The 12,286-nt window shown below is 37.4% G+C and overlaps 1 protein-coding gene and 1 long non-coding RNA gene across 2 annotated transcripts; one reads left to right on the top strand and one right to left on the bottom strand.

The window, feature by feature from the left end:
* Positions 1-2,215: 2,215 nt before the first annotated feature.
* LOC111947532 (uncharacterized) lies at positions 2,216-5,801 on the bottom strand. The gene is made up of 4 exons (XM_023955658.2): positions 5,661-5,801; positions 3,810-3,953; positions 3,383-3,691; positions 2,216-2,648 (listed from the first exon to the last, which is right to left on the bottom strand). Exons 1-4 carry the CDS (start codon positions 5,749-5,751, stop codon positions 2,329-2,331), a joined length of 864 nt encoding a protein of 287 aa, XP_023811426.1. The 5' UTR covers positions 5,752-5,801; the 3' UTR covers positions 2,216-2,328.
* A 267-nt stretch (positions 5,802-6,068) lies between these two features.
* On the top strand, positions 6,069-9,886 carry LOC110016401 (uncharacterized). The gene is made up of 4 exons (XR_013656589.1): positions 6,069-6,205; positions 6,322-6,435; positions 7,171-7,378; positions 8,594-9,886. It is a non-coding gene; the product is annotated as an uncharacterized LOC110016401 (long non-coding RNA).
* Positions 9,887-12,286: the final 2,400 nt, after the last annotated feature.

Below are 12,286 nucleotides of genomic sequence, written 5' to 3'. Positions count from 1 at the left end.
CTGTGGTGTATATTGAATCAGGACAGTCACTTTGCAGATATTTTACCACTTGACTGAACACATCCTTAGCTAACTGCATTGTCTCATTGCAAAATCACAAAATCTCACCAAGCATTTTCGTCTACTTTCTAGTTTGAATAGCTTATTACACTTGATATATGACAAAACTACTTTTCTAGTAGCTGTTCATTAAAGCTTCACTCTGATAATCTTCTGATCTATTTTAAAAGTGTTTCCAGTGGTCTTTTAATAATGATTGTTATTTTTAGTTAAAACTGAAAAAAAATCCTGTGTCATTTTCGAGGACACAATTGGTGCAGAGCAGCAGTAGTTCATTAGAAATGTGCCTCTGAGTTGTGGGCAGATCCTAGGAAGAGTAAGCCCACCTCCATTTCCCATCATCCATCTGTTTACACGCTCTCCTGCTGGCTTACAGCCACTTTCAACTCCAATTCAACATTACCGCTGCAACATAAATTGCGAGCAGTATTGAAGCTTGCCAGCCATACAGTTTTGAGCCAGATGCCAGCTCAGAGGACAAATACGTACATGGATCTATTTGTCTAAAATGGGACGCATCAGAATGTAGCAGAGCAGGGAGCTTGTGGCTTGCCGATTGTAGGACCCACGTCATTACCACAAGTTTCTTCCAACAGCATTGTTTTGTCTGCTCTGATTCACACGTATTTGTCTAAAGAAATATGTAGAAATACAACTTAAAGCTTAATTTTCTTTATATACATCTTCCATCATCATAGAAATACTACAAATGTTAAAAACACCAAAAACACAATTTTCATTGGTGTGTGTCATCAAAATAAATTGGCTTGTTTTGAAACAACCAATCTCGAGTATTTTGTTGAGTCATTTGATAGTGAAAACATTCTATTTCATGCAATATCTCTATTGAACCAAGTTATTTTTTTAAACATCTCAATATTTTAGGCGCAAGTGTTATGTTTGAATGTGGAGTGGTTCTGTTGCAAGAAAAAGACTTCTGAGATTGAGGGAAACTAGAAAGTTTCATTTGACTCATAACAAAGTACTAAAGCGTTTAACAGCAGCAGGACAGAAGTTTTGTATTAAACACATAATTACATATAATTTTAAGCCGCATTTAAAATAAAGCTATTTGAAAGATATACATACTTTTTTAACCAATACACACTAATTATCAAATGTAATATTTCCAATTACAAACCGGTATCTCTAAATATGAGTCTTTACAGCTAACTTCAAGATTTGATGTGGTCTTAAAAGGGCAGGACATCACAACCTATTTAAAAAAATAATCGGTAACGCTTTATAATAGGTGTCCTTAATAAACTATTTATAAGACATTAACAAGCACTTTTAATGTTGTAGTAAGCTGCTTATAAAGACATTTATTAGCAGTTGTAAATGTCTTACAACTGACTCACAAGTTCAAATAAGCTGCTTATAAACACATTAAAGGACTCATTAATAAACTATTTATAAGACATGAACAAGCACTAGAAAGGTTGTATTAAGCTGCTTATAAACACATTTATAAGCAGTTGTAATTGTCCTTAATAAACTATTTATAAGACATTAACAAGAACTTTTAATGTTGTATTAAGCTGCTTATAAAGATATCTATTAGCAGTTGTAAATTTCTTACAACTGACTTACAAGTTCAAATAAGAGACTTATAAACACAGTAAAAGACTCATTAATAAACTATTTATAAGACATGAACAAGCACTAGTAATGTTGTATTAAGCTGCTTATAAAGACATCTATTAATCCTTCATAAAATGCCTTATGAGATAATAACAGTGCTGCTATTAACAGTTTATTAAGTGTTTTGCAGCCCCCCAATCTAAAGCGTGATCAAATAGGGGTTCATATTCACAAGCCATTTATAAACTGCTTGTATGGGATTAATAAATATATTTACAGTGTTCTTATTAACAGTTTATTAAGTGTTTTGCAGCCCCCCAATCTAAAGCGTGATCAAATAGGGGTTCATATTCACAAGCCATTTATAAACTGCTTGTATGGGATTAATAAATATATTTACAGGTCCCATGTTAAGTGGACTTACATTTTCTTAAGTCCAGCTGCTATGACTTAACCTCAAAACTACACCACCTGGATAAATGAGAACCTTTACTGACAGTTTGAGTGTTTTGCAGCCTCCTAAAGTGTGGGCTATGTTTTGCCACAAACAAAAGCAAAGTACAGAATATGAAAAATGCCCTTTATAACATTAACCAAAGCCACAAACATATAACAACTCTAACACATCACAACAACATTGTGGATAACATTTTAAACTTTCAACAAACTTTAAAAAAAAAAAAATCAATATCTGCCCTTCCCAAGGGGCAGTAACTGTCCACTTTTTTTAAAAGTGTTGATTGTGTCTTCAATTTGTGAATTTGCATCAATTGTGTCGATGCAAGCTTTTGTAAAGTCGCTAAGTTTCTTTTTGGGATTGTGAAACTGTTTTAGCTCGGAGTACTTCTGTGGGGCTGCAATGGCAAGTTCTGCCACCGCAGCACTGCACACAACGGTGTTCCGATCTACTCCCACTTTTCTGAATGCTGCAGTTAATGTTTGTCCTTTGTTGAAGGCCTTGAGGACCTTTCTGTAACGCTCCACCACCTCATCTGGGACACGTGCTGAAACATAGAAAGGATGGTCAAGCAATGTTTTGAAATTGTGTACTCTGCATGTTTGCATGACATATATTAATTATCAAACATATATGTTCCTGATTTGATGGTCTAAAACTCTCTGTGTGCTGCCCCCTAGAGGTTAAAACAAGGTACTAAAGTTGAATTTTACGATTGGTCTATTTATGTCTATGTCCCATGTCAATTCAGAGCATTCGTGTCATACTTTACATCTCCAGCATATAAAAGCCCTGCCCATCTTAGATTGTGTAACGGTCGGACGTGAAAGTTAGACAACAGTTGTTAAGTGTAATTGTCATTTAATCCAGAAAACTCTGTCCTGGTGATGGGATTTGGAATGAACTTTCACTCAGGATTCTTTGCTACTATGTTAGCTTCATTTTATCACTCAGACATGGTTCTGCAAACCCTCAGCTGTGCAAGCAGCCCCACTGTTGGGCATTGCTGAGGTCAGTATCACTCCCCATACTAAATAGGCAGTGTGAGTGTAACCAACCCTCGCCCCGCCACTTTTTTTCCCCATTTTTTAAATCCGGGCTGGGAGTGGAGTCTCCAACTGTCCTGTTGTGTTACCCTTTAATGGAATACACATCTCATCATTTTTATATGTTAACTATCTATACCTGTCACATTTGGGTTTCTGTCTATGTTATTACCTCTCTGTAAGGGGACACACCATAGCAATTATTTCTCAAGAAAAATTGAAAATCTGAAGTTACCTCTTCTGACATGTTTGCGGGCTTTGATTTGTCTCTTCTTTCCACTCTTGCCTCTTTTTTTCTTCTTTTTTGGTGTTCCCTTCTTCTTCTTTCCATTCTTCTTCTTCTTCTTCTTCTTCTTCTTCTTCTCTTCATCTGAAGATGAAGACTCAGACGAAGAGTCAGATGAAGAATTGCTGCATGAAGAGTCACTCGAGTCTGAAGAACTGCTTGATGTACTTGCAGATGAACTTGACTGAACTTGGGAAGTTTTTTGTTGTTTCCCATGCAGCATTATGTCATTTGTGGAGGCTTGTGGAGGATGTTTTGCTGCAGAACAAAAATATAATTGTTGCAACCCAAAAGCACAGTGTAATTTTTAAGCTACTACTTTTATTAAGAAAAGGCAACAACACTACTTGTAGTATGTGGTGTTGCTTGCACATACCTAGCTGTTCTTTCAGAAAATCTTTTTCTGCTGACAGCTCTTTGATGAGCTCCTCCTGCCTCTGAATTTTTTCTGTCAGCTTTTTGATTTGTTGTTGCTGTTGTTTTGTTACAAGCTGGGCAGTAGGTGACACTTCAGCCTGATCTGTTAGGGGGAAAAAAATAAAAGTTTATCATTTAAAAGACTATTTGGGATTGGTAGACAACATTAAAACAACATTTTGAAGAATACATTTTGTGTTTTGCAAATATTAAGTAACATTCTTATGGTACAATTTTTAAGGGATGGTCAGCGCCAAACACACAAATCTGTATGACTGCTTCACGATCTCACTCAGATTTTTACGATGAAGGAAGTCAAGATAAGTGGGAGATTTTCCTAAAAAATCCTCCATGGCGTACATTGCAGTCAGCTTTGTTTTTAACTAGGACACATCAGAAAGTGCTCCGCAGCTCTGTGTCAAACTGGACAAGGCTGCGTGTGACTTCCTGAAACTTATGTCCAATCAAAAGGTCCGAATACCGTGACGTTGTCTTAGCCTGCTAGAAGTGCGTGCTGCAGCAGTTTTTATTTCGACTGAACTTGAGAAATCCGCGATGGGAGGGTTAGGGTTAGTGAAATGTTAATACAATAGTACATATTTCACCATTAATTTTGTGACATTATATGGGAAGCCGAGCTTCCCTTGCAGTCTTAAAGAAATCGCCACTGGTTTAAACGCTCCAATGTGAAAATACGTCTGTCTGAAAGCAGCATAACCGTTAGGGGTGTAACGATACGCTAAAATCTCATTTCGGTTTGATTCAGAGTTTCTTGGGGCTCGGTTCGATACGTTTCGGTTTGGTACTGATGTTTAACAAATCTGCCTGATATGAACTGATATTTTATAAAGTATTATCTTATTGTTATTTATTGTGTGTGTTTTTCTCCCTTGGGAGATTAATAAAGCTTTAATTCATATATTTTGGTATTTTTACTGTACAAAAAGCCAGAAAATAATTTCTTGCAAAATGCATTTATTGGTTTTATATAAGAATAAATAAAATTGACCTCTCTAGGGGATCTGCTTAATAAAATAAGAAAAACTATTAGCTGCCAGGAACTAAAAACTTTGAATAATTAATACTGGCATGAAAAATTAACTTGCACATTTATTTTCTTGTAGACTGAAACAGTCGGGTCATGCCGTTTTAAGAGCATTAACAGATCTATTCTGTGGCATACACTATCTTTGAGTAACGATGTCAACACAACAGAGCATTCCCCACAGGAGAGCGTAAGCTAAGCATTAGCCATCCTGATCCTGTGGACATGCGCACTGTCACCTCCATCACCTGATAGCTGTTGAAGCTGAAGTGCAATGACGTTTTTGGCCGTGGAAGGCGGATCTTCCTTCGGGGTTCACTTACCCGTGTGGACTTATTGCAGTTCTCCATAACTGAGCTACACAAACTAAACGCGCGGTCACAGAAACTGTTGCGCTGCGCGCGACAACCCCCCCCCCCCCCCCCCCCCTTTCCTACAGGCGCGCGAGTGCAGAAACCAGTGAGAGTCTCGGTGGAATACCACGAATAACATTAGTTCCGCCTCAACGCAAAGTTAATACATTTGCGGGGAAAAAATAAACAAACCGAAAACCGAAACGGTACGAACGTGAACCGAACCGAAAGTGCCGTACCGAAACGTTTCGGTCCAACTACGTGTACCGTTACACCCCTAATAACACGTCATAAACAAAATAAATATTAATGGACTGACCCATTTTGAGTTATTTGACAAAATATAATTAAAACACGATTCAGCTATTTTAGGTCTTCAGAGAAGGACTTGACATATTTGTTTGTAGCTTACCAGGGAGACGTGCTTCATCTGTTTGCTTCCTCTTCATACTTTTCTTCAGCTCGGGCGACTTCGCCCTTCCAGCTCCAGAGCGGGTGTACATGCGGCTTCGGACTTGTGGGACAGACACAGTGGATAACTATAGCGAGCAGCAAACTCTTACTAAGCTTAGCAACGATTGAACAAAAGCTGGGCCTGCGCACTAAGAAAATGTAAGCAACCAATCCAGTAGCGTTTAATTTGTACGACAGTCCGTTTCGTAGTGGGGGGATCAAAGTTGTCGATAATGATTGGAGATTAAAATTGGCGGCAAAAGACTGGCGGCAATAAATTCAAACTGGTTGTATGAAACTCAGGAAGGCGCTTTTATTAACGTAAGAAATGACCTTAGTTACCAGACTGCGGAGGCTCATTTTTGCGGGCAAATCTAAAAGAAAAGCCTTAAAACTGATCAAATGGATGCAAAAAAATCATCTTTTAAGAAGGGAAATGAAATGCAGCATCTGTCACAAGCGAATGAAATTGAAAAAATGGAAGACAAAAGACCATTATGCTTGGTAAGTATGATTGTTGTTGTTTTTTCAGTACATAATGGCTGCAGTTATTAAAAGAAAAATGTTGTGTTGGAAATTTTGGTTGAAGCCTATTAAGTTGATATAATTTGACTTTGCAGGAAATGTCAGCGTGCTGTGCATAGAGGAAAAAAAAGGGTGAAATCGATTCGACACAAGTCTCTATTCCAGCGTTCAAAAATATCCCTTTTTGAATGGATGCAGTTCATATACAGGTATGTGACTGTCTCCAACTATGATATTCACATCATTGCTTTTTAAGGTGGTACACATAAAACCAGGAAACTCTTCAGCTTCATACACGTTCCATTGATTAAACTGCTCTTGTACATTTTGTTGACCTTTCTTTTGTTTAGGTTTAAAGATGTTCAAAGGTTGTACCAATATGTTACATAAAGTATGCTTTTGGCGTAGGAGCAAGCATGCAAAAAAGAAAAAAATAATAACTGAATAAAATATCATAAAATTGAATTACATTAATCTAACATAAGAAATTAATTTGGTATGGCAGCTAGAAAAATATTTTAATATATTTTTTGATATTAACTAATTTCACATACTAATACATCTATGTATTAATACCAAAGTAGTAAAGTATTGATTTTTTAAATTCATACTTTGTATTTAATACATAAAGGTATTAATGTACAAGTTTTCTCAGAGAAATGCCAAATGCTAAATAAATTAAAAATAAATTTTTGCTGGTTTAAAAAAATTTAAACCACAAGTTTTGGTCTGTTCCTGATCCATCACAATTTGAATAAAGAAAGTCATTAAATTTTAATTTTAAATTATTTTCTAAAAGTCCTTCAGCATGAGAAAAATTCTACAAGAACATGTTAAAAACACACAACAAAGATGTTTATTGGAGTGTGTCTTTAAGGCAATTTGAGCTTGTTTGACATAAAAACATTAATTGTCTGAGGTTGTACTTGTTTTCTCTTCTTCAGATTTTCCCAAGGTTTGCGTCTACGGCAGATTGATATGATAGCAGATAACATAGCAGCAAGTTCTACCACTCTCACAAAAATGGCAAAAAAACTACGCCAGGTCTGCATTACTGCTGTTAAAAGAATGAGGCGACACAAGGGACAAATCATTGGTGGACGACATGAATTTGTTGTGATTGATGAGAGTCACTTCCGACATAAAAGAAAGGTAAGCAGAAGGCAGCATAGAATACACAGAAAGTGACTATTCGCACATAAATTTCTAAATACGTGTGACCAGTGCTGAAAGTTTTTCTTGGCTGCATGAACCCAGAAGAGGGTTTTGGGCTACGGTTAGGATAAGGGTCAGATTAATTCACCACGTGGTTTCCAAGCACAGCTGTTTCTGCAACTCACCTCTCCCCCAGGAGATGGGTCAACTATAAGAGTAAATTTCACACACTTATGGTGTGTAACAGCTAATATAACTTTGACTTTAACTTCAAAAGCATGCAACCATCAACAAAATCCAGCCTTGGACGCACTTAAAATAAATGCTGGCATGTAGAAATGTGCATCTTGGTTGCACGAATTACGTGTGGCTAATGTGAATTTCCATCAGTTTTTGTGCTTGAACTCACATAAATATGTATGAATAACATCAGCCTTTAAAAAAAGCCCCAAAGAAAGACATCTATACTGAAACAAGCAAAGGCATTTGTGTTTGGAAATAACAACTGTCATACAAACAGCATTCATTCAAAATAGTATTTGGGGTATAATAATCATCAAATACTAACTTTCACATATGGTGCAACCAGCACAAAAAAGTGATGGAAATTTATATTGGCCACACGTAAAATGTGCAGCCAAGGTGCGCATCAGTGTGTTGCCTGCATGTATTTTAAGTGGCTGAATGTTGTTGTTGGCTGCAAGTATTTAACGTTAAACATAAAGTTAAAGTCCCATTAGCTGTAACGTACATAGGTGTGTGAAATGTGCTCTCCTGGAGGAGCGGTGAGCTGCAGAAACATCTGCAGTCAGGAATCACTTGGTTTAACCCTAACTCGTAATCTTAACCTTAACCCCTTCATCTGGGAAGGGAAAGGGGTTAAGGTTTCATCTTATTTTGAAAATTGCCTGCAAATAGTCACTTTCTATTTTTTAAAAGATGTTTTCTGTTACATTTTTCAATACGTACACATGTAATGTTTTTGTAATTTTGCAAGTAGTTGTTAATAACCAGTGTGTAATATTAAAAGAAGTATAATTTATCACCAATTCTTGATCCAATACAGTAGGTGTCCATATAATGAAAATCTCAGAATATTTATTCTTGCACCATTAGTCAGTCATCTTTTTTTACATTAAAAAAAATCATAAGCCAAAAATTTTTGTGTTTACTGTTTTTGTGTTAATCCTTTTCTTTCATTTTTTTAAACAGTATGGGAAAGGAAGAATGGCGGGAGCATGGAAGAGAAAGATGTGGGTTTTTGGTATGCTAGGAGTCCAGGGGCAGAGGAGTGGAAAGCCAGTTTTGAGACTTGTGAAGAAACGTACTCGCAGAGAACTTGTACCACTCATTGCCCGCCACGTGAAACCCGGGTCCACTATTATGAGTGATGAGTGGCGAGCATATCGCATCCTTCCTGCTCTTGGGTACAAACACTTCACTGTTAATCACAGTCAGTTTTACGTAAATCCACAGAACGGTGCTCACACACAACATATAGAAAGGGCATGGCGGACCTATAAAGAGCAAGTATGGAGGCTTCGGGGGAATCAAACTGAAGATATGCTACGTGATCACCTCTGTTTGATTGAATGGAATGAATGGCTTGCAAAAAAATATCACAGTGGTCCACTTGGACGGTTACTACACGACATTAAGAAAAAGTACAATTGATCCACTTAATGTTTTTTTTGTAATGTAGGAAGGGCGGATATTGATTTTTTTTTTTTTTTTAAAGTTTGTTGAAAGTTTAAAATGTTATCCACAATGTTGTTGTGATGTGTTAGAGTTGTTATATGTTTGTGGCTTTGGTTAATGTTATAAAGGGCATTTTTCATATTCTGTACTTTGCTTTTGTTTGTGGCAAAACATAGCCCACACTTTAGGAGGCTGCAAAACACTCAAACTGTCAGTAAAGGTTCTCATTTATCCAGGTGGTGTAGTTTTGAGGTTAAGTCATAGCAGCTGGACTTAAGAAAATGTAAGTCCACTTAACATGGGACCTGTAAATATATTTATTAATCCCATACAAGCAGTTTATAAATGGCTTGTGAATATGAACCCCTATTTGATCACGCTTTAGATTGGGGGGCTGCAAAACACTTAATAAACTGTTAATAAGAACACTGTAAATATATTTATTAATCCCATACAAGCAGTTTATAAATGGCTTGTGAATATGAACCCCTATTTGATCACGCTTTAGATTGGGGGGCTGCAAAACACTTAATAAACTGTTAATAGCAGCACTGTTATTATCTCATAAGGCATTTTATGAAGGATTAATAGATGTCTTTATAAGCAGCTTAATACAACATTACTAGTGCTTGTTCATGTCTTATAAATAGTTTATTAATGAGTCTTTTACTGTGTTTATAAGTCTCTTATTTGAACTTGTAAGTCAGTTGTAAGAAATTTACAACTGCTAATAGATATCTTTATAAGCAGCTTAATACAACATTAAAAGTTCTTGTTAATGTCTTATAAATAGTTTATTAAGGACAATTACAACTGCTTATAAATGTGTTTATAAGCAGCTTAATACACAACCTTTCTAGTGCTTGTTCATGTCTTATAAATAGTTTATTAATGAGTCCTTTAATGTGTTTATAAGCAGCTTATTTGAACTTGTGAGTCAGTTGTAAGACATTTACAACTGCTAATAAATGTCTTTATAAGCAGCTTACTACAACATTAAAAGTGCTTGTTAATGTCTTATAAATAGTTTATTAAGGACACCTATTATAAAGCGTTACCAAATAATCTTGCCAAGACAAATTCTACTAGTTCCATTGCCATATTTTTCACCTAGAACAAGAAAAATACATATTGCACTCTATTTCTTTTTTTTTTTGAGAAGGACATTTTTTGTAAAAATTGATGGTCATGGAAAAATTCTGTGTTCTGGGGCCTCATTTATAAACGTTGCGTACGCACAAAAGAAGGCGTACACCACTCTCTACGCAATAGTTGAGATTTATAAAAAGCAAACTTGACGGGAAAATGTGCGGTCCTTCACGCAAGCTCTGACCCAGGCGTACGCACAAAAACGGGTGAAATGAGAAACGGCGACGCCGTCGGCAGATGGAAGAAACACGTGAAAGTGAAAATGACAATACTGCCTCTCAGAAATAACATGACGACTTCACAAAGCAAGTCTTACAATTAACAGCCTACACGAACACCCGTTTGATCGATCAGCAGTGAAACAAATAAAAAAAATCAAACGAAAATTACAACAGAAATTCAAATGAACACTTATTTGGAAAAAGAGAAGTGAAATATGTTCTGCAATATTGGCATGTTGTGCAATTCATCCTCATAAATAATAGTTAACAGAACGAAATAATGTACAAAACTGATATTCTCGTCAGTGTGTCCGTCTGGCGGAGCAGATATAGGTGCAATCAGACAGACAGATGGATAGATAGAGAGAGATGCATTAATTGTCCACTAGGGAAAGTTGTTTTCATAGTAAAATATTTCTTCATAAGCTACAGAATTATGGTATTCATGCATATGCCTTTAGTTTGTTTTATTTTTGATAAAACAATGTATGGCGTATGTCTCAACCATTCAAAAAGCAACAAGAAATTACATTTGCTAAACAATTTCCCTTTTCCACGTCGATTATTACCGACATCTGTAGCTTGTCAGATGCAATAAATGGATGGAAATAAAATGTTCCATCACAATGCGTAATGACGCACAATGGCTGATCTTGCACTCTTAGAAGATGTGGCAAATGGAAGAATTCGGAGTGAACGCATCTTTAGACAGCAAGAAGACGTGCTGGCAAACGAGGACGACTGGCTTATGAGCCGGTTCCGACTTCCTCGAGCCGTCCTGTTGGACCTCTGCGGGCTTTTGGGGGTGTGTCACCCGGTGCATCTGGCGCGTCGGCGTCCCCCTGCGCCTCAGTCACCACTCCACCTAAAAGGGATTCCCCAATTCTTGCCGCTTGTCTCTCATCAAGAGGGGTCAGCTCCGGTGTCCCCCCCGTGGCAGACACTCTGGCGATGCAGCGCCAGACGTTTTTTTGCCTCGACTTTGATGTCCGACCTTTTCTTTTTTATTTCAGCCACGGTCCGAGGTTGTGAGGCTACAGCATTAACGGCGTCTGCCACTCACGTGGATTTTGGCATTAGTAATGCCCACACTGTGCCCTCCAAACAACACTTTTCTCCTCTTTTCCACCTCGCCAACGATAAATTCTACTTCACATTGAGTGAAGTTACGTTTTTTTCATTTCCTCTCGGTGTGTGCCATGGTTTCGCAATCAATGAATATTCATTTGTGGGCGTTTCACGGACTATTTATGGGCAACTATGGGCGTGTCATGAGGCCGCAAAAGCTGCGCTGCATTTAGAATTGGTTGTGATTTATTAAGGGAAAGATGCGTAGGATGTGCGTGCGCACGGTTTTATAAATCCGAATATTTCTGTGCGTACGCACATCCTATGTTTCATCCGTACGCCACTTCTGACGCAAATCCTACGCAAAGTTTTATAAATGAGGCCCCTGGTTTTATGTTTAGAGTTTTGCTAGAACTGGAAATATCATTCAGTGCTTCATCAGATCTAAACATGGTATGTTCTCAACCCTTGTGCTATCCTAGGCACTTTAACACTGGGAGTAGGGTCATCTAGACCCACTAGACTAAATCTTTTTTCTTCAATGATTTGTGATCTTCACTGGTGTCCATGGATTACATGAAATCTTTCCACCTTTATCCTCCTTTGTCATGGTAGGGAGAACATGTCAGTGTAAAGGCCCGTACACACCGGGACGAATATTCGCCAGGCGTTATTCGCCAGCGTTTTTCGCCACGTTTTTTGTGTTCACACCCAGGCGATTTGTGTGAACGATGACGATGAGCCGAGCGAACATGCAATTTCCTTCGCT

This window comes from Oryzias latipes, chromosome 6 (genome assembly GCF_053564925.1).
Source record: "Oryzias latipes strain Hd-rR chromosome 6, Olatipes_Hd-rR_3.1".
NCBI classification, from domain to species: domain Eukaryota; kingdom Metazoa; phylum Chordata; class Actinopteri; order Beloniformes; family Adrianichthyidae; genus Oryzias; species Oryzias latipes.
This window is presented reverse-complemented; position numbering and strand designations above follow the sequence as displayed.

Excerpts from the sequence above, each read along its gene's own strand:
- LOC111947532 (XM_023955658.2), bottom strand. The coding sequence starts at position 5,751 with ATGTACACCCGCTCTGGAGCTGGAAGGGCGAAGTCGCCCGAGCTGAAG. Across the intron at positions 3,692-3,809 it reads TTTTCTGAAAGAACAGCTAG|CAAAACATCCTCCACAAGCC; the intron begins GTATGTGCAAGC and ends TTTGTTCTGCAG. Across the intron at positions 2,649-3,382 it reads CCGCAAACATGTCAGAAGAG|CACGTGTCCCAGATGAGGTG; the intron begins GTAACTTCAGAT and ends TCTATGTTTCAG.